This window comes from Scardinius erythrophthalmus, assembly GCF_964197995.2.
Source record: "Scardinius erythrophthalmus genome assembly, chromosome: 7".
In the NCBI taxonomy this organism is placed as follows: Eukaryota; Metazoa; Chordata; class Actinopteri; order Cypriniformes; family Leuciscidae; genus Scardinius; species Scardinius erythrophthalmus.
In genome coordinates, this window is record NC_138227.1 from 19,341,219 (window position 1) to 19,363,421 (window position 22,203).

Below are 22,203 nucleotides of genomic sequence, written 5' to 3' on the forward strand. Positions count from 1 at the left end.
TTAATGCAAATACAGCCAAAAAAATATGCAGGAGATATGAAAAGATTTGTGCTTGCTTGCACGATTTAAAATCCTAAACTCAGCAAAAACACACTGCTTGGGCAACACGGCCCCATTGACCTTTACCTGCACACTAAACATGACAAAAAGGTCTAAAACTAACGAAATGTGTATTCATATTCACATTATTCTCTGCAAAAATACAGTACTTGATGTAGGCAAACTACTAAATCTTCTCTGCAAATGAATCGTCAAACTTAAAAAAATCTAAGAACGAAAACGATTTCCCTCAAATCAACAGATTGGCCAACTCTCTTCCTAACAGACATTACATATACTGCGCACACTCAATCCATCTTGATTTCATTATTTTTTTTAAAACCCAAATTGTTTTCCCTAAGAGCATGACAGCAGGCTGACAGCTTAGATTCTATTCTTACATAATAATTATGGATTTATATGCAAATGTTAAGAATTATGGCCAACATCTCCTTTCAACATCCTTTTGGTTTATGAATCCACACGTTAAGTGGGTAAAGCTAAACCAATAAAATATTTATTTTAGATTTTATATATTTATATTTCTTTATAATATAAGCATGAAATGAATCTCATCAAGTGAGCTTTAAATTAGACTAGTGTTTTTGACTCGAGCTCTGCATGGCTGTCAAACAAGCTTCATGCAAAGTTAGAATACCTATTGACCTGAGTGATATTTACTATAGTTTACCTGCACATCTGCATGTAGGAAAGTGAAATGAGAGAGAAAGAGAAGGAGAAGAGAGGGAGGTGGGTAGACGAGTGCAGTTAGCTCTGCTCTCTGTGCCAGTCTTTAGTGTGGGCCAGTGCGTTCCCCTACCCTGTGTGTGTGTTTGTGTGTGCAGGGTTGGCACAAACGCACTGGTGTCTATGTAAAGGACAGGTGTGAACCGTTGGATATCTGAGATGTGATGCTGGTGCTCCTACTCATGCCTGGCTCAGTGCGCCCTGCTGAGGTGGTCCTCCTAAGCGCCTGGGGACTGTTGCGCATCCCCACACTGCTTTTTGGCATGGCCCCTGGAGGGCCCGAGGAAGAGTGGCCCCACGGAGGAAGCCCACCTCCTGGGATGGCTTGGCCCCAGCCCTGCTGGGCCTGTGGTCCTCCCTGACTGGAGTGGTAGTGGTGGCTGGGCCCTGAACCAGTGCTGCTGCCCCACTGTGTCCCCTGAGAGCTATCCGAGTGATGCTGATGGGGGATCCAACTGGCCGGGGCCCCAGGAAAGCTGTGACTGAGGCCCTCAGGTGAGATGTTAGCCAACACCATGTTGCTAAAGCCTAAGCGCATGCTTTCTGAGTCGAAAGCCTCAATCTCTCGGGCCTGGCGCTCCAGCAGGCTACGGATACGCTCCGTGCGCTCGTTCTGCAAGGTAAACATCTCCTCTTCGATCTGTGAGACACAGAAGAGGACAGACAGTCAGGTTTAATTATTAATGTACGGTAGCCCAAACAATCTGGACACTTAAGGCATGATTAAATATGAATGGCAATGTATAAATGTCAAATCATTAGTTTTAAATGATAAATGTACTGTTCAACATTAAATGAATTGTCCAAGTACATTTTGGGACCACTGTAAAAAAAACACTGTCTGTCTAAACAGATCATACAGCACTTGTGGAGTGGAGAAATTAAACAAAATCAAAATATGAAGCTGGAATTTTTTTTTCCATGATTCGTATATTATTTTTTCATTTCTCCACTCCACAAGTACAGCTGGTTTTGTGTTTGTGTTGTATTTTTGTCTTTTCCACGCACCTTGTTGGTTTTGTGAAGTTGTACCAGAATAGCCCCATAAGACTTATTATAGAATATATCCTTCTCAGCTGCATGACCACAATATGAAAATACTAAATTCTGGACATATTTTACAAGAACATATAGGAATTAAAACAAAGCTTTTTCGTCGTGTGTTGAAGTGTAGGACCTTGGTCTCCAGCAGGGCCCTCCGGAGAGACACTCTCTGCTCCAGCTCCTTCCTCTCTCGCTCCTGCTGGGCGTCCGTCTGCATCTTGATCTTGCTCTGATACGCATTCAATAGCTCCAACTCTTGCTGCAGCTGCATCCTCAGCACCTGACACTCCGCCTCCTGCGCCTCGTCCAGGCGCAACTGAGAGAGAGCGAGAGCATCGTGTCATTAGATAGGGCACTGATGGTCAAACAGTTTTAGCGTATTGTTTTCTGTCTTGTACTCACAGCCTGTGTGGAGAGCATGTTGTTGATGGTGTGGTCGTACTGCTCGGCGAGGATGGCCAGTTTCCTGGTTTGCTCCTCCTTCAGTCTCTTCAGCATGGTCTTGTGTTCGGGTTTTGGCGTGCTCTCCAGCAGGTGGTTTCGCAGGGCTTTGTACTGTCGGGTCTGGATCTTACATGTATCCTGAAACTGTTTCTTGATCTGGAGCTCTTTGGACTGTCAGAGAAACAACACGATGGCAGAAACATCAGTAAACAGAAAATTAAGTAATTAGAGATGTGCAAAAGGTTTCTTCAAGGACATTCAAATAGGACGCTTTAATTTGTTCAAAAACAGCTGGACTGAACACAAAAGAATGAAATTGAATGCAGCGGTCCTCACTAATTAACTAGTTGGTTGATGGATGGTTAGCTAATCTAATTAATTAATGCATAATTACAAGTTACTAGCCCTAAAGGCGGGCGTACACGGTGCGAGTTCGGACCAGGATCGGACACTCGGGAGGTCGTGAGATATTGCACACGTTGCGAGTCAGTTTAACTGATAATCGCGTCAATGCAGCTGGTACACGGCACGACTGTCCTGCACGAATTTTATCCCGAGCCGGCAGCAATCACGTGAGCTTTCGCGCTAAACACAGAGACCGTCAATGTTGCATGGCAAAGCTTCAGATAGAAAAAATGACCGAAATGTGTGTGCAAATGATTTGTTGTAAAGCAGAGAACAGTAGCCATTCAACATAAAAACTAGAGAGAGAGAGAGAGAATTATTATTTGTATTTAATTATTTTTATTTAATATTATTATTATTATTATTTTAATTGAGAGAAGTGTGTGTGTGTGGGTGTGTGAGAGTGTGAGAGAGGGAGAGAGACAGTGTATGCGCACGCTGTATGGTTGCTGCCACTGAGGTATAGCCCCACGTGGTTGTGTATAATTTGGAAATAGGGGACAGCTGGTGAAAATCGGGCCGACTCCCCGAATTTTTTAAACATGTTTAAAGATGATCGGGAGGTGCTCATAACGTGCTCGGCTCGGCTCGTAATTCCTCTCACACGCTGCGAGCCACGACCATGCGAGCATCACCGATTCCACTCGATTTCTCCCGAGTGAAAAAAATTATTTGCGAGCTCGTAAAAACAGCAAAAATCGCACCGTGTACGCCCGCCTTAAACCAAACTCTAACCCTAACCTTAACTCTATAGTAAGCACATGTAGTTCATCAATATTACTCAGAACTTATTTGAGTAAGTACAATGTAATTATGTTACCATAAAATAAAGTGTTATTCAAAAAATCCTAAAACTAGTCGACCATTGTGACCCGTTCATATAGAAGCAATCAGCTGGGTCAAATCTTTCATGACCAAACTAATCTTATTTTCGATTTATTTAATCAGTTTGGTTGCCAGCCCAGTTCAACCACTATGCTATACACCCACCAAACTTCTTTTCAAGGACTTTGCAACTTACAACCTGGAAAACTAGAGTGATTTTACCTTGAGGCTCTTAGGCTGCTGTCGGACCTCCATGACGTGTTTGCGTCTGAGCTCCCTCTCCCTGCGCTTGTTGTACTCCAGCTGGTTGGTGAGCTCGGTTTGGTGCTGCAGGCGGATCTGCTCCGCACGCATCTTCTGGATAGTGCTCAGGTGCCTGAACTCCAGCTCCTGCATGGACTCATGGTGTCGGAGCAGCATGGCGTGCTCCAGATCCTTCTGCGTCTGACGCTTGTTCAACTCCTGAGAACAGACACATGTCAGACTGATTAATGTCACTAATTTCTGGCTTGGTTTAAAACCCAAAACTGGAGACATAAGGAGTCGTAATTTAGATTTGTGAGTTTAATATGTACATGCAAGCTCTCTGCGTGCTGACCTCTCTCATGAGATCTTGCTCCACGTTGTGACGTGCAATAAGAATGCGCCGTTTGAACCTGCGGCACTCGAGCTCTAGATACTGCCGCTGTCGGCGGAGTAGGTTGGCCTCCTCCTCTGCCTGGAAGTGCTGGAAGTTCTCCTTCTTCTTGGACAGCCACTCCTGCTTCTCCTTCTTTGGTGTGGACTGGTTCTCATTCAGCTCCTGCAATGAAAAATTGCAATAAATGGGAATGTGTAACGGAATATAACGAGGATGAGAGTGAGGCTGTCCAGAGTGGCTTCCTGACCTCTTTGAGCTGTTCCTTGCGCAGTTTGTACTCGCGTTTCTGAGACTCCAGGAAGCTGTTGAGCTCCTTCTTCTGCTGGCTCTGAATATGCTGCATAAATTTCTTTTCATCGTTGGTAAAAGTCTTGGCCTGATAGGCAGAATAATGCATTATAAACAGATCATTAATTCTGTCAGTTCAATGTTTTTAAACTATAAACATCAATAATTTATGACGTTTCAATACACATTCAGCTCTTTTATGGTTTGGTTTTGTATGATAATGTTTCATTACATCTTTCTCCATGGTGCCTTGGTGCTTCTTGATGAGTTTGTCCATCTCGGCAGCAAAGCTGTTCCTCTGATTCTCCAGTTCTTTGTCTAGCTTGAGTCTGTGCTCGTCCATCTCACCCTTCAGCTTGTTCTCGAGGGCCAGGAGGTGTTTCTGGTGCTGCCTGCGCATACGTTTGTAGCCAGACATCTGCTCGCGCACCTCAGAGTCCTGCTCGTGTTCTTGAATCTGACGCGTCACCTAAGACACACAATGACAAGCGCTTGACCAGCAGAACAGAAAGTAGCTTTGTGTTGTAGAAACAGTGAACTGTTAAACTTGAAGTGATCAGAGAGCAAACAGACTCCCTGACTCTGTTCTTGGGTGGTAATCTGGCTCTCACCAGGGAGGCTGTGCGGATGGTGGCAAAGTGCTCTCGATTCCGGTACTGACGTCGTGGTGTCTGTGCTGGGGGAGACTGGGGCTCTGTGGGCTGTTTCTGAGCCTCGGTTTCTTCCTGGTAGCTTTCTTCCTCCTTCAGACACATTAAGCATAGTATTACCAAATAGGCCATGCATATGTTCAATGTACTTTAGAATTCAAAGACAGTCAATCAGCGGTTGCAAAGGTCTCGCTTCTTAAACTTAAAGTTTAGTGTCCTGCATTAATACTTCAAGCATTTTAGTACTCAACTTTGACTACAAAAACTTTCTTTTAACTTTTAGTGGTTTCGGCTTTAATAATTTAGTTAAGCCATTGACCAAACTGCAAAATCTGGGCCACAATGCAGTTTATTCTGTCCAAAAACGACTGATTGAAATGTAATTGTTTTTTTGTGATGTTTAGCGGTCTGTAACTATAATACGGTGCTAAAATAATGGGGAAAAATCGATTTAAATAATGATATGAAAGGTTGTACAGAAAACTGAATTTCTGTTCATCCATAAGTAACAAGTACTGTTTTTTTAATTATATTTTCACATAAGTGAAAAAGTCAGTACCTTGTAAACAACTTTTTTTACTGTAAAAACACGAATGGTGTCAGCCAATCAGATTAGAGCTGGCCAGATCGAGAAAGTGGTAAACAGTCTGTAGGAGTATCCTCTGTGACTGATCAACCTATGTCTTACGTGCTGAAGTAATGGTGACTGAGTGATGCATGCACTTTGCATATAATACAAGCAAGAGAATAAATGTGAATGTAAATACAGTGGACGTGCACGAACCGGTTTGACGTGGATCATGGAGCTGTTGGGTATGATGGTTTGGTCTTTTTCCATCAGGTCCACCTCGCTCTTGTTGTCATCGGTGGCGTCTGTGGCGTCAGGCAGGCTGTTAACCGAGCTGCTCTGTGAACTTGCACTGATGGACATGCTAGGGATGGACTGGTTACTGCCCACACTGTTCACTGTGCCTGTGCGGCCAGCACTGTGCTCCACTTCCTACAACACAATAAATAAATAGAAACATCTCTTCAGTAAAAAAGTGATGAGGCAATGCATGCCTATAGACCAGGACAAAAAACTTCCCCCCTCTGCAGGAAGACTGTAAAACACATTTGAGAGAGCACCAATGGTTGAAGGAGGACCTCCTCCAACGACTGACCTCCTCGTCGTCTGGGACCTCTGCCGCAGGGCCATTGTGGGCCTCCTGGAAGAGGATCTTTTTCATCTTGCGGTACTGCAGGTTGTCCAGCTCTCTCACAGCATCTTTGGTGCGCTGGATCAGGTCCATAAGCACCGACTCTGGCCGCTCGCGCTGGACAAATGCATGCTGCACACAACAAGACAAGGTTATGATGATCAAGATAAGGAGGATCAGATGCTTTAAAAGAAACTGAGTGAGAACTGAACAGGTAGATTAAACAAAATAAATTCCCACGCGGTAAATTCTCCTAATTTTGTTAATTATGTGCACTGCCGTTCAAAGGTTTATGGTCATAAGATCTTTTTTTAAAGAAATGAATAATTTTACAAACAACTGTTTCCAACATTTATAATAATAAGAAATGTTTCTTGAGCAGCAAATCAGCATATTAAAATGATTTCTGAAGTATCATGTGACATTTTTTTTATTCAAATAAAAATAATAGTATTTTACATTGTAACAATATTTCATATTATTGTTTTTTTTTTTTTGTTTTTTTTTTACTGTATTTTTGATCAAATAAACACACCCGTGGTGAGCATAAGAGACTGGATTAAAATATTTTTAAAAGAAGCAATTTCATTTTTCACTGTTTTAACATTTATTTTTTACATTAATCTGAAATTTGATTTTTTAATAATAATCTGAACTACTAGGTCGACCAGGCCAGCAAATAAACGTTTTATTGTTAAGCTTTGCATTATGAACTCCTTGTGTCACAGATGCGAGAAAACATCAGAAAGCCAGAGCATTAAAGGGGTCATATAATGGTACATGCACTTTTACAAGTTGATTGCACTGAAATGTCTGTTGGCAGTGCCTGTACACAACCATCCTATCATGATAAAAATCCATCCAGTGGTTTTGTTTTAATCTCCTTATATGTTTGACCATCTCTGAAATCAAGCCGTTCGATATTGTGACGTCATAAGATCGTACGCCCCTCCCGCTATTGTGATTGACAGCCGTGTTTCAACACAAGACCCGCCCTGAGCGAGCTGTGACAGCCGTCGTCATAGTAGTCCGCCATTGTTGATATGCTGGAGTAGAATGGCGTCTAAGCGATTGTGGTGTTCTGTTCTTAGATGTAATAAGGAACACAGCAGTCATTTGGATGTTCCTAAATCCGAGCCGTTGAAGAAGCAGTGGCTGAGTTTTGTTTTTGAAGCGATATGCCCAAAGGATTGACGCGGGGATTCCCTCACGGGGATTCCCCACGATCGTCTGTGCTTTCATGTTTGCGCGAATCATTTCACACCAGACAGCTTCACAAACGAGAAAAAACGGATCGGTACCAACGTGTTCCTGCTGAACCTCCAGAAGATGTGAGTGTAATGTTTTATTAACCTTTATATTCGTATTTATATTAATCTTTGCGAAATTTGCAAACCTTACTGCAGGCTTCATGATGAATGCGTCTAAGGTTTACACTCAGGGTACTTTACGGCATGTTTTCTATGTACGACGTTCTCAATATAATTCATAATCCCACGTTTATAACGAATAACACGTGGTTATTGTGTTAGATACAGTCAGAGAATGTCTAATACGGTGTACCCACAGAACAGAGGGGCGGGGTGAGCAAAGCTCATTATCATTTAAAGACACATGCACTGAAACGGCGTGCTGAAAACAGAGCTGTTTTTGACCAGGTAAAATTAGTGTTTTCTTACAATACTAATGAGAATTTTTAATTAAAGTATATTACAAACTTTTAATTTAGACCCTAAAGAATCATATTAGCTTGTACAAAAATGGCATTATATGACCCCTTTAAGAATAACACAAAACAACTGAAGGCATCAGAGCGCAGTGAAGATAAAAAAGATCACATTAAAATAAATGAATTCTTACAGCGTCCCTGAGCAAGTATCCTCAGGAAGAACTCACTGAACTCCATACTTCTGTTTGAACAGACTTTCTTTAACTTACTTTCAGGAGTTCTTCAGAGTTGGGTCTGTCCTGGGGCAACTTCTGTAAGCAGGAGTCCACAAAGTTTCTGAAGTAGTCCGTCCTGGGAAAAGAAAGAGCAGGATATTTTTAAATAACACTGCATTTCTCTAGTGTTCATTAACCTTCCTCAGCTTGAAGCTATCAACTCACCATTCACTGGACTGTAGGGATGGACTCTCATTCTGCGCGATATGGTATAAGGCACTCATTGCATTCATGTTGAAGAGCGGAGGTTTCCTTTCAGCTAGAGGAGAAAAAGACTATTAGAAACTATTAGAAAAAAAATTAAGTCTATATGAATCATATTATTTCATCTCACCTAATTCAATACAGGTTATTCCTAGAGACCAGATGTCAACCTTTCCATCATACTGACCCTCATCCATGGCCAGGATCACCTCTGGGGCCATCCTAAAATAGAAAAAAAGCAAATATTGGAGAAAAACAGAAGATTTCAGTGTTATGTAATGCAACCATAATCTATTAATATTTCATTTTAGTAGTTGGCAGGCCTAGGCAGAATCTAACAACAACTTCTAATGCTTAAAATCTGATTAACCAACATTTAGGCTCTCCAGGGACGACATGCAGACTTGCTTATGATTGATTAATTTATATAGTTTGATGAGGTCAATAAAGTTTATAACTGTTGAAATTCTCAAGAGATAAATAGGAAAAAATGTGTGACTCACCAATAAGGAGTCCCTACAAATGAATTAGCAGGAGAAGCGATAGAAGCAGAACCGAAATCTGCCAGCTTCACCTGTCCAGGCTCTGTGAGCAGGATGTTCCCAGCCTTGATATCCCTGTCAAACAGCGGGGATAAAAGGGTGAACTTATAAAACTGAACTGAACCCCTGTGTCAGCATCATTACTCCAGTCTTCAGTGTCACATGATCCTTCAGAAATCATTCTAATATGATGATTTGGTGCTCAAGAAAAAAAATTCTTATTATTATCAATGTTGAAAAAGTTTTTCCTGATTAATCTTTGTGAAAACCATGATACATCTCCATTCAGAATTTTGGGGTAAGAAAGATAAGAAAAAAAAAACACAGACAATAATTGATAGAAAAATATCTATATGTTATTATTATTCAGGTTTGATACTAAGAAACGAACTATTATATATATATATGTACACATAAACCATAACCATATATATATAGCCAGAGTTGGTACTAATAAACTCTTCACTAACATGAGAACTCACCTGTGAATCATGTTGTGAGAGTGGAGGTACGCCAACCCCTGCAAAGCACCATGAGTAATCGCTGCTATCTCCATCTCTTGTAAAGGTTTTTTGTGTACTGCGAGTAAAAAAAAAAAAAAAAACTGGTTTATAGTATTCTCTCTGGAGATAAACAAATACTTCCATAAATAAATGCTTATTTCTGCTTGTAACTGGAGGATGTATATAGAGACCACATATCTTTGCAGCTAATCATCATCACATTAAGCAAGCATCAAAACATCCAAGCATACCCTCGAGAAGATCTGAGGCGGACCCCAGACAGTACTCCATAGCCAGCTAGAGAGACAGAGACACATTTCAGTGTATAATTACATCATATGCAGATCTGCCACCGATATAGATATACATGTTCCCATAAGGCTACGTGAGCTGAAAGCAGGGTCAGGTTTCTTACCCATGCTGTGTGCTCTCGCAGGTAGCATCCTTTATATTCTATGCTGTTTGGATGCTTTATCCTCTGAAGGAATTTCACCTCCTTTATTATATCTTGCCATTTCTGGAAAAAAGATGAGAGACGATTAGAAAGTAATCAGTTTTGTCAATTAATCAATTCATATGAAACTACACATAATGCGATTAGACCTGCATATACAGTAGTTATGCAAAGAAAACGCCTTTCTGGGCAGCAGGAGCAATATATATATTTTTTAACCCTGATTAAAAGTGCAGGTTAAAAAGACATGACATGATTTGTCATCAATTCAAGAAGAGTTCATTCCTGTCTTTTTATGAAAAGATAGGATTCAGACAAACAGTGAATGGATCATTTTCTTTTTGTTTTCTGTCTATAAGAACTGTCCTCATTGAGCCATAAGTTATAGTCCTCCAGTGTTATTTTAGTATTATTTATATATTATAGTATTTATTCATGTTTTGAATTAGATTTAATTTGAGTATAAACTGAGTATACATTTTTGTCATTTTGTTATGTGCTTTTGTCATTTTATTCATTCTATTTATCAATATTTTTTTTTATTTATGTCAGTTTTAGTCATTTTAGTTCTTCAACTTGAACTTATTTTATTTGAGTTATTTGTCAAGGCAACACTTCTAATTTTTGTTAAAGGTTTTTTTTTAAGTGTAAGTTCTTTTCCCCATTTTTTTTAAATTCCATTTATAATTAAAAAACACACTTTTCAGTTAATAATTTTTTTATATTAGAGTTAACAAAAACAACATTGCTGCACATTCACCTCATTAAACCTTTAACATGTCTACTCGAGAATAAAAAAAATACAGTGTGCATTAGAGCTCTGATTAAATAATGAATCATGGGATATATGCATAGGCTACAGTCTGGAGGGAGACACAGTCATGTGTAATCTCTCTTAACTCAGCATAGCATTTATAATAGCATCATAAATAGCATTTATTTTCACCTCATTAGACTGTTTTCCACTATATGACATTTTCTTGATGGCCACCACCTCTGAGGTCCGCACATCCCGTGCCTGTAAAAATAAATAAACACATCAATTCAGTAGAAGAATGATTGACTTCAGTGTTTCCTCACAACCTAAAATAAGCTAACAGAGTTTAAAAGCCATTTTCTGGGAGATGCAAAAGTACTCACAAAGTATACAGCACCGAAGCTGCCATGACCGATCTCCCTCAGGTCTGAGAATAGTTTTTCGGGGTCTTCTTTAAAAAAGAGATCTGAGATCTCGGGGTCTTTCAGACTCCCCGCGCGAACAGCGTTGGGCATGCTGGGAGGGGGCGGGGCCTGGGCCGCAGCCGCCAGTCACTATCTGGGTCTGCGACACGACAGCCCCCACTGATGGCTCATCTGCAAGACAGTGGCCTCATATGGACCAAAACCTGACAGAAAGAGAAAGAGAGAGAGAGAGAGAGAGAGAGAGAGAGAGAGAGAGAGAGAGACAGACACAATCATTAGCATTTCATTGATAAAAATAGGGATTCAAAATATGCAGTGGGATTTATATGAGAATCTAAGTGATAAATCTGTTTATCACTTAAATTTTCAATGGGGACTCACTGGACTTCACTGTATATGTCAACACTCCTGTGCTAAGAATTATGAATTAACAGAAAGGGGGAATCATAAAAGTTCTGTTCACTAGACAACTCTAAGAGAAACTATGTGCTTAAACTGCTGTTTGCAGCAAAAGACCCCAGGTCGACGCACAGGGTTTGCGCAGTACAGCAGATGTGGTCACTGAGCTTGACAGTGAGTTCCTCTTGTGAGCTAAGACAGAGGGAGAGAGGAAGTGTGCGGGAGACAACCAAGAGCTGCAGTCATAACACCTGTGGCCCTCCCATTCTTACAAACACACTGCTCCCACGACACAGTTTTCAACTAAAAACAGAAAACTTTTTATGCATTTTGGCTGTTCATTTACACGACAAATGTTTTGGGGGCCTGAAAAGGCAAACTTTTGAAAACATTTCTGAAAACATCACCGTTATCGTCTTGTAAAAACGGAGATGCTATGAGCGTTACGTGTTCAGTCTACATGCGCGTAGTTTCTTTACAAAGTGACATCGCCAACTGGCCTGGCATGCATAACACAGCGTTTGTAATCGTTTGGCGGATCGGTGTGAACGGTTATCGTTTTGACAGCGTTTTTGTTTCTACGCGAAAACCCCAAAGGAGAAACGTTTAAGTTTTAAAAGTACATTGTTGTCGGGTAAACATACCCAGAACGTCAAACTCCTGAATGACACACCACAGCCCTCAGCTTCCTCGTCCAGCCTTCTGCTCCATTTTAAACCATTCTGACCGCAGAATATGTCAAGCCATCCCTTACACAGCTGACCAAGTCAATCATTTTCATTTTCAGTTCAAAATGTGTTTCAACTATTCAAATCTGATTTAACAGTTTGTTTATGTCACCACTCAAATCCCCACTTCACAAGTCTCCATAAGGCACTTTTTATACATCATATTATAATTAATACATAATATAATATGAACATGCTATAACGCAACTGTTTTCAACAATAAGAAATGATTCTTAGGCACCAAATCGGCATTGATTTCTGAGGGATCATGTGACACTGAAGGCTGGAGTAATGATGCAGAAAATTCAGCTTTGCTAAAAAATTAATAAATTAAAATATAGATTAAAATAGAAAACAGTTATTTTAAATTGTTACCCCAAACTCTGGTAGTGTGTTTATATAGCAATATTTATACAGGCACAAACATAGAAGGTTTTGGGATTCACATGGGAACAAACTTGAGTACTATAATCCACTTTGTATACAATCACTAATTAATTAAAAATAAAAATGTCTGATAGAGATGATCATGATGTATATAAAAGAGACAGAAATGTCCATCTTCCTCTGATGGGGCCAGGTGGAGTGGTTTATTGGCGAGAGGCTGATGTTAATAAGCGCAGTGTCAGAGCAGTCAAGCACACTCCGGCCAAAACTCAGGAGAGGGATCGCTTCCAGCACCGGCTCCCATCTGAAGCCCAGCAACAACTAGCACACCAGTTTCCATGGCAACATCATCTCTTAGCCAATGGCCAAGAAGCTGCAAACTACCCTCTCGAACAATGTTTATCTGCTTACGTGCATGACTGACTAACTGACAGAGCGATATAATAAGAGACATCATGACACCTGGCTCACAGCTGTACGCGTCTGAACTGAATCATTCCAGACAGATGCACCTTATAATCTTTCTGTTTAGAGTTTCTTCAGCTCCGCTGCGTCACGGTGACTAACATCCGCCACTATTCAAAATGCAAACCCTGGGAGTTTGCATAATGTCACCTTGTCCATAATTAGCCAGACTTCTGGACTTCAGGACAGGACTGAGTGAACAGCTAAAATCTACACATAAATGAAAATATGCCATCATCATACAACACAATTATTATTACATCAGTTGGTTTTGGACTAGAAGCTTCCGGCTCATACAAGACTGAGAAGTGATGAACGAAATTGACTTGATACACTAAGGCTATGTTCACACTGTCAGTCCAAATCCGATTGGAATCTGGTCTAAATTTTGACTGTCCACACTGTGAATCGCAACTGTTCAGATCCAATTTGTGTGTCTCATGCCGCTCTTTCATTTTCTGGAATATCTGCATTGGTTTATGGCAATGACGCCGCATTGTAGGTATATGCCAAAAACAACAACAACCACCACAACATGGAGGGGTTTGCAATACAGATGTTGTCTTAGTTTACAACATGACAATGTGAAGCCGTCGCACTGGACTACTGTGTCTTATCAGGCAACAGCAGAAACATAGAAGGCTGGTATGCGTGGCTTTAATCTGTGCTGTCATTTCCGCCGATTTCAAAACATATCTCTTTATATTGTCATTTTCTGCACATCCGGTGCACAAGTCAGTGGGGTCCAAAAAAGCATTAGCTGTTTCCATGATCCACCTATTTTTATGCACATTTTAGGATATTGCATAAAAAAACAAACACCAAGATGCGCATAAATTCAAAAAATTACACAAAAAACGCACATTCGAGGTGGATGCTTTTTTCCGATAAGAAGAAATGAGCATAAACTAAGATGGAAACCCACACTATTACTGAAAAAATAAAAATAAAAAACTCACGTGACACTGCCTAAAAAGTGAATTTGATTGGATAACTGGACTAACTAACGGACCAATTTCATTGCACAGCATCTCAAATGTTGGTCTGATCATTCTGAAATGCCTGAGCCATCATCATGATTTGGCATAATGACCTCCCAGAAGTGTCTCACATGATTGCATTCCTAAACACCACGCATCCGAATGCAAGATATCATGATAGCATTTATTGCATTTTGTCTGTGCACACTAAGACGCAAATCATTTATGATGTAGGAAAAAAGAGCCACACACAGTGGCTTTCCCCATTGCAGCAACTTCCATTTTTATTACAGATATTTTGCACCAATTTCTCAGGAAATTACGATTTGGTTCTCTAGAACACATGGGATGGAAACACTGCGTTATTCACGAATGTTTTATGCAATATTCCAATTTTTTTGCACAAACAGCTACTGAGACACAAAAAAACATTGTGACATCTTAAAATACCTTCTCTTCTGTCTTCTTTTCAGTGTCAAGGTTGTTAGAACCTGATTTTTTATATATTTTGACCATAAGGCACTTTGAATTAAAGGAACACTCCACCGTTTTTTGAAATAGGGCTTATTCGCCTTCTTTCCTACATTTAGATAGGTGGGCAAATGCATTTTTGTCTCAGTGCATGCATTGTTTTAGTTTGACAGGGTCGGCGCTAGCTTAGCTTAGCATAATGAATGGAATCCTTTGTTGCCAGCTAGCATGTCCTGAGTAAAAGTGATGAAAAAAACAACAAAAAAAACACCTAATTACTTCTTGTGGCCTGCGTATTCACAACAAGTACAAATAGCGATGCAGATTAACACTAGGCGATTTCCTAGGCAGATATTGACCTATATATTAAGGACTATATTAGGGGGAAGCACAGGCGAAGCACTGCTACTTGGGCGTGATATCTCTGCGCCCAAGTAGCAGTGCTTCGCCTGTGCTTCCCCCTAATATAGTCCCAAGTCAATATCTGCATAGGAAATCGCCTAGTGTTAATCTGCATCGCTATTTGTACTTGTTGTGAATACGCAGGCCACAAGAAGTAATTAGGTGGGGTTTTTTTATCACTTTTACTCAGGACATGCTAGCTGGCAACAAAGGATTCCATTCATTATGCTAAGCTAAGCTAGCGCCGACCCTGTCAAACTAAAACAATGCATGCACTGAGACAAAAATGCATTTGCATCTAAATGTAGGAAAGAAGGTGAATAAGCCCTATTTAAAAAAACGGTGGAGTGTTCCTTTAAGTGAAGCGTAATTATAAAGTAAAAAGCTCTCCACATGGCATGAAGGTAAATGTGACGGTCACATTAGGAATTATACCATTTATGATCACATGACCCTGGGTGGTACATCCTTGGGATTCATTTTGAAAACAGAACATGAGGATGAGTAAATGATGACACAATTTACATTTTTGGAGAAACTGTCCCTTTAAGATAGTTATGTTGATAACATCAAACACAGTTATAATTCATCTAAACTTTAACGCTCTCATTAATAACCATGTGGTCATAGTTATGCAAACAGCCCGCATCCCCACTGTGTGCTTTATTAGTAAACACCATCATAGCCACATAGGAATGACCTCATTCTAAAATAGCGCTTTGTTTGTTGCTGGAGCTCGTTGGGTTCTGGACGCCTCTCCCCCCTCAGAGACGCTCAGATGATCGGCTGCACAGACACAATGCTGAGAGCTCAGGGCTGATGTCTCAGTCACAAGACCGGCCCGAGTGCCGTCCTCCCACCACACCAGCTGCCTCACACTCTCTCTGCCCACACACACACACACACACACACACCAATCAACCCACTCAAATCACACCATCCCGTTCACCTTTACACAAGCGTGAGCACTATAGATGCAGAGCTGACAGATACACTAACTATATCTGAAAATGCTCACTGTCAGTGGGCCACATCATGCACTATTTAGGGAGTCGGGCATTTAAAAAAGGCTGTTTGAACTTGAATTTATATATTTGTTTATATATTTTGACACCAATTAACCATAAGGCACTGATGAATGAGTTAAGTGTAATGATAAATGTCCACATAGCATGAAGGTAAATGTGATCACGGTCACAGAGCATTAAAGGTGCTCTAAGCGATGTTGGGTGACGTCACTTCTTGTTGACATTCGAAGTATTGTCAAACAAAATGGAGGCTAGCTCGACCCTCTCTCCTCCTCATCCCGTCTCATGATCCTGGGTGGCACATCCTCGGGATTCATTTAAAAAAAATGACATCCTTTTTTTGAGATGTTACTTTTTTGAAATAAAGCCATTTAAGCCCAATATTTTTTATATTTAAATATTCTTAAATTAAATTATTATAGTTTAAAATAAGTGTTTTCTATTTTTTTATAATTTTTTTTATTAAAGATTTTTTTTTTTATAGTTTTACAATATCAAAACCGCGGTTTCTCATGGCGGCATATAGACCCCTTCAATGTTTGTAAACATCGAACGCCTAGACATTTTCCTGTGACGTCGACCGTGAAGGGGTCTATACAATCATCCATCAACTGGTAGTTCAAGGATCGGGTGAAGGGTAATAGCAAAGAAAACGAGTCAAGGAATAAAGACATTCAACAATTCAAATTCCAAAGAGGGGACCAAATACACCAGAAATCATTAGACCTCCGGCGCAAGTTTCAAGTTAGCTTTTCTAAAGGAAAATAGCAATTTGATTCATCCACATATTAACAGAAGGGACATGAGGAGTGGACCACAACAGAAGTATACACTTTCTCGCTAAGTAGGTACACAGATGTAAAACGCATTCTAGATCATGGCTGAGGTGTAATTCAGTTTTACAATTAAAGAGATAGATACTCAGGGATAGAGCTAAAGATTTACCAATGATACTCTGAACAATTTTATGTAGGCCTATTTCTTTCCAGTACACCTTGATCATGCATGTTACAGCTCCACAACATATGCATCACAGTGCCAATATTAGACTTACACTTGAAACACGATTGGGAAACATTTGGAAAAATCTTATGAAGACGAACCAGCGTTAAATAAGTCCTGTAAACGGACTTAAAGTTTTGCTCATGATTCGATATTGAAGAAGTGTTTTCTATTTTAATATATATTAAAATTAAATTAATTCCTGTGATGACAAAGCTGAATTTCATTTTCAGTTTTGGAAAAGCATCATTACTCCAGTCCTCAGTGTCACACGATCCTTCAGAAATCATTCTAATATGCTGATTTGGTGCTCAAGAAACATTTATTATTATTATCGAAAGTTAAAAAGGACAGTATTTATTTGAAATGGAAATCTTTTGTAACACTATAAAAGTATTTACTGTCACTTTTTATCAATTGAATCATGCATCCTTGCTGAATATTGTTTTTTAAACTCTGATCCAAATCTTTTGAACGGTAGGGTGTATATAATATTTTTAAATTTCTTTTAAATAAATGCTTGTTCATTCCATTTTATTCCTACCTCTTTAAATTAACATTCAAATGACTGTTCTGTGATGCATCCTATTTGATACCTCAATTCATATTCATTGACATGGAATTTAAGAAATCAAATCAGAGATGCGAAGCAATCACGCTAGCTGCCAGATGCTTAGCATGTGACACAGGCTGTGAGGGCAGGACTTTTAAAGACAGAAAGAGATGACACCCCATCATGCCATTCAACAGACACACACAGAAGGAATGTGGCAGGACAGGACGACACAACAGGAGGGCAGGAACTGCCTACATGATGTCGTTTTCTTTCACTCACAGTTTCTCTACTTCCTGTTCGCTCAGCTCATGTGCTAATGGCACTTCAAATCTCCCATCAACCGTTTCAGTGCTAATCAGCTCTTTAAGTCAACATCGAAATTCTTCACTCCTTCACTCATTTCCTTCGGACTTTATCTCATTTTCCAATGAACTGACAAGTTTCAACAAAACTCTAAGTCAACACAAAGCCGAGCCACACAAATGGAGAAATGCTGAGTTGCTATTCAGGAATGTGTGAAAAGCTGAAAAACAGAACTGCAACTTGGGTCTGCTACCGCAAAGATGTGAAATACAAGGAAATAGCTCTATCGGTCCAAAAAAAACAGCTTTAGAAATTACTATTACTGTCCCACACCTATATATCCCCGTCCATAGACACCGTCCGGTTAGGACCAGCCTGAAAGAATTCGTTAGGATATCAAATAACTTACCCCTCTCCTTAATCGAGTATCACAACATCCTTTAAATTGAGATGAGGAGGAATGTCTAGGAAACTCCTCTGTCCGAGCAGGGAGTTCCCCTCATTTGCCAGACAAACAGCAGCACAACTCTGAGTCTGACCCAGTCCTTCTCCACAGGGAGAGCTTTAGAGATGTTGTCCCGTGCCGGCGGTGCACCGCTGCGTATTTATAAACACTCACTGAGTATGACCTTGCGAGTGATTAGGCCCTGCGTCCTAGCTGCACCTGTGGAGATCATTTCATTTGGAAATAGTACCATGGCCATTATTTTGTAGACCATTCTAGCTGCTAAGTACTTATATTATTGTTCTTTCCAAGCAAAACATTATCTAAATCAACCTATAATTAATCTCTTGCACAAAATCAATTTTACTTTTCAATATATTTTTGAAAAAGCCCTTGATGCTTCTTTAGGATACATTTAGCCTGTTTTTTATTTTATTTATTACAATAAACAAAACAAAAATGTCTTTATGATATAATTCCATAAAACAGGCCAAATAATAACAAAGCTGTACACATGACGATAGTACAAAGTGTTCACTGCTGTAAATATTACTACTAATAATTTAATTTATATAGTATTTCATTATATATATATATATATATATATATATGATCCTTTGTGACAAATATAAAGATATAAGTTTATAATTCTGTGATGGTTCCAGTGAAAATATTGGGCCAGCAATAATAATATATTTTTTAATAATAACAAACAAACATAAATAAAATAATATGTAAATATTACGACAAACAATTTAATTAGTTAAAATAAATAATATAATAAATGTCAAATGTATACATTTATTATACTATAATATGTAAAATTCTGAACTACTGGGCCAGCAATAATAATAAAAATAATAATAGTAGTAATAATAATAATAATACACATACATAAACAGTACTCTATGCATACATTAAGACTAAAAATGTATTTATAAATTTTTACATTAGTTAGGCCTATGCTAAATAATATAATAAATGGATAATTAATACATTTATTATACTATAATATCTACACAAGTAAAATTCTGAACTAATGGGACTTAACTAATAATAAATAAACTATTTTTGAGCACTTAAATAATAACCATAATTAATTGCAATGCTCAGGAGGAGGACAAAACTCAAATCTGGTCACAGCAACAGCAAAGCTCTCACTGTGCGAGAACAGCTATACATTTCGGATATTTGAAAGAATCAAAACTGATAGCCCAAACTTGTGCTAGTCACTTGATGACATCAATGATAATCAGAGGTCTGATATCAGATGGATGTGGGAGTGGAGACCCCGAGGGCTCAGTGTAACGGATGCTGGACAGAGGCAGCAATGAGGTCAGAGAAAGACAATCACGGTGGAGAAAGCAGCCTGTGTCTCTCAACAACAGAGGCACTATTCAGCCTCTCAATCACACACCACCAGTTTGCATGTTTATGAGCAATGCAAAGCCATAAACAAATGCAGCAGAGCTTCATTGCATTACAATCAGAGCTGCCATTTCCACTGTGCATACGGGCATCAATATACAAGTAGCAGAAGCAATGATAATGTCTAAGAGCCATTTATGAATCATCAGATCTATAACAATGACAGATAGTCATCATGGAAACTTCAAAATGTAAACAGTAGGTCCATCCATCATTAGAATTCAGTCTATACATCTCAACTGTACAAATACATCTAATTGAACGGCTGTTTACACACATATACATCAGCCTGGAGATGATAAACTGCACGTTTACTTAACATGAACAGCATGATTTAAGTATTTCAGATCACAGTAAATATGACACGTGATCATAATGGACAGAAATAGACCAGCTCTCCTGGTGACATCCCTATTAACTTCCACCCAGATTACACACCCCAGAGCTACAATCCCTAACATACACATGCATTTCTACATGGTGAATATGAAGATGATTTGTTAACTGCTTCATCACCTGCAGCCAAACTTCTACAGTCAAACCCATGACTTGGGTGGAAACTAATAAACTTAGATCAAAACAGTTGTGTTTTAATGTTAATTTACTGGAATCGGTTACAGTAAACTGATAAATGTTTATCTAACCCCTTCAGTTGTCTTGAAAAAACAGGAAGTGTTTATTTTGACATGAACTTAAGTTAGCAGAAGAGCTAACAGCTCACTTACCCTCCCAACAGGCCAGGATGAGCAGCCAGCCCGAGAAAACTCCTCCGACCACAACAACAACAAACCCAGGGGATAGAAACACGCCTACCGACCCAAAATCAGACCCCAAAAACGTATCGATCGCTGTCAAGCATGAGAGTCCGCTGAAGAAACTCCTCCAGCCCCGGTGCTGGTTAACGGTGGCCCAGCAGCTCTTCACTCTCCCGGGCTACTGCTGCTAAAGATGGCGTCCGAGACAGATCCACTCCCTAACGGCTTAAAAACAGAGATAAACACGGTCCTTTTTCAGACCGACGGCGGGACCACTTCACAGATTCGGTCCGAAATGCTCGAGACTGTTGTTTTTTGAACCAGTGTGTTTGGGCTGCGGGGTGATGATCATGTTGTGATGGTGGCTGTGATTTTTCTCTCTCTGCCCTCCTCTAGTGATGTCCGATTCGCCAACGAATCATTCTTTTTGAACTGAATCATTTTGGACTCACTCGAGCCGATTCGTAATGCGCTTAAGAATCTTACCAGGGTGCGAACGCGAATTATTGTTCTTTAAAAAAAAAATAATCCCCCACAAAAAACAGATTTAAAATAGGTTACATATTATCTATATACAGTAATACGCGTTTATATCCGCACAGGTTTTTCTGTACAGAAGTCGTTTGTCTGTGGAAATAATCAATTGTAGCCTACGTAGCTCTATATTTTGGCTAATTAAACAAAACTTAATACAAAACAAAATGCAGTGATAAACAGTGGTGTTTTTCCAAACCATATTTACTAAAATCATAATGTCGCGCGAGTATTTCTAGTGCGCCTTGGAGTGGCGACTTAACCGATTCTATGACTCGGGTATTTTGAATCTGTTCACTAAGCGAGCTGATTCGCTTTCGCCTTGGTTCCTGGAACGCCAGTTCCGCCCTCCCAATGTGGAAAACTCCCACCGGCCCCAAGAGACAGAGCATTAAAACCTCTACAATAAACAACTAGCCTATACACATAAATATGTCCTATATCAATATTTAAGACATTGTTTGCTGGGGCTGCCAAAATCTTTGAGGAATAAGTTCTGTCATGGTCTGACATTCTTTATTTTCCTATAGAGGAGTATTAAGATGTCCCACCCTGATCCATTATGATGTTAATTGCAGCATGGCAGTTCTGGAGAGGTAAACACAGATGAAATCAGAGGAAAATGTAATGAAACGTGATTCCTGTGAAAGAAGCAGCTGAGTAAAGTTCAGCATTATGATTATATTTGTTGGATTTTTTTGAGTAGGCTAACAAATTTACAAAAGTGTATTGCATAAAGTTATCAGTTAAACATATGGGAGTATCTTTGAAACATTTTGGAAATTTAGAGATTATAATTATATGCTAGTGCATATGATGATGACGATGATGTCTTCTCAAAGAAATGTAAATGATGATGATTTTTTCTCGTGTGTCTGAAGTTTGAAACCCCACCACCATTCACACAGATGGATTTGAAGATAACTAGGACAAGCAGAGAACAACTCATACAAATCAAATGTAAAGGATTACAGCTTGCCTCTGTTGTAATCCCAACTACACTCTATGATGATAATACATTTCACCACAGTTTAAGCTTAAAATGCACAGAGCTGTAGATTGTCTTGGTATTGTTCAATATTGGTAATCATCACTTTTATGGATCAGTAAGAGGTTAAAGTTGATCCCTGGGCAAAAATATTACAGTGATGTCAACAAGCCTGCAAGCAACCAATTGGTAAACAGAGCAAAGAACTAGCGCTCTGGGTTG

At 39.5% G+C, this 22,203-nt stretch overlaps 1 protein-coding gene across 1 annotated transcript; it reads right to left on the reverse strand.

Annotated features, from left to right (window-relative positions):
- Window positions 1-591: 591 nt before the first annotated feature.
- taok1a (TAO kinase 1a) lies at window positions 592-20,868 on the reverse strand. The gene is made up of 20 exons (XM_081371199.1): window positions 20,430-20,868; window positions 11,069-11,313; window positions 10,875-10,946; window positions 9,890-9,991; window positions 9,726-9,771; window positions 9,454-9,550; window positions 8,933-9,046; window positions 8,560-8,651; window positions 8,391-8,484; window positions 8,220-8,301; window positions 6,246-6,413; window positions 5,867-6,082; window positions 5,044-5,175; window positions 4,665-4,901; window positions 4,392-4,520; window positions 4,103-4,306; window positions 3,727-3,966; window positions 2,233-2,445; window positions 1,964-2,146; window positions 592-1,426 (listed from the first exon to the last, which is right to left on the reverse strand). The coding sequence occupies exons 2-20, from the start codon at window positions 11,198-11,200 to the stop codon at window positions 908-910; spliced, it is 3,072 nt and encodes a 1,023-aa protein (XP_081227325.1). The 5' UTR covers window positions 11,201-11,313; window positions 20,430-20,868; the 3' UTR covers window positions 592-907.
- Between the last annotated feature and the right edge of the window lie 1,335 nt (window positions 20,869-22,203).

Excerpts from the sequence above, each read along its gene's own strand:
- taok1a (XM_081371199.1), bottom strand. The coding sequence starts at position 11,200 with ATGCCCAACGCTGTTCGCGCGGGGAGTCTGAAAGACCCCGAGATCTCA. Across the intron at positions 9,992-10,874 it reads GTGGAAAACAGTCTAATGAG|AAATGGCAAGATATAATAAA; the intron begins GTGAAAATAAAT and ends TCTTTTTTCCAG. Across the intron at positions 9,047-9,453 it reads TCTCACAACATGATTCACAG|GGATATCAAGGCTGGGAACA; the intron begins GTGAGTTCTCAT and ends GCTGTTTGACAG.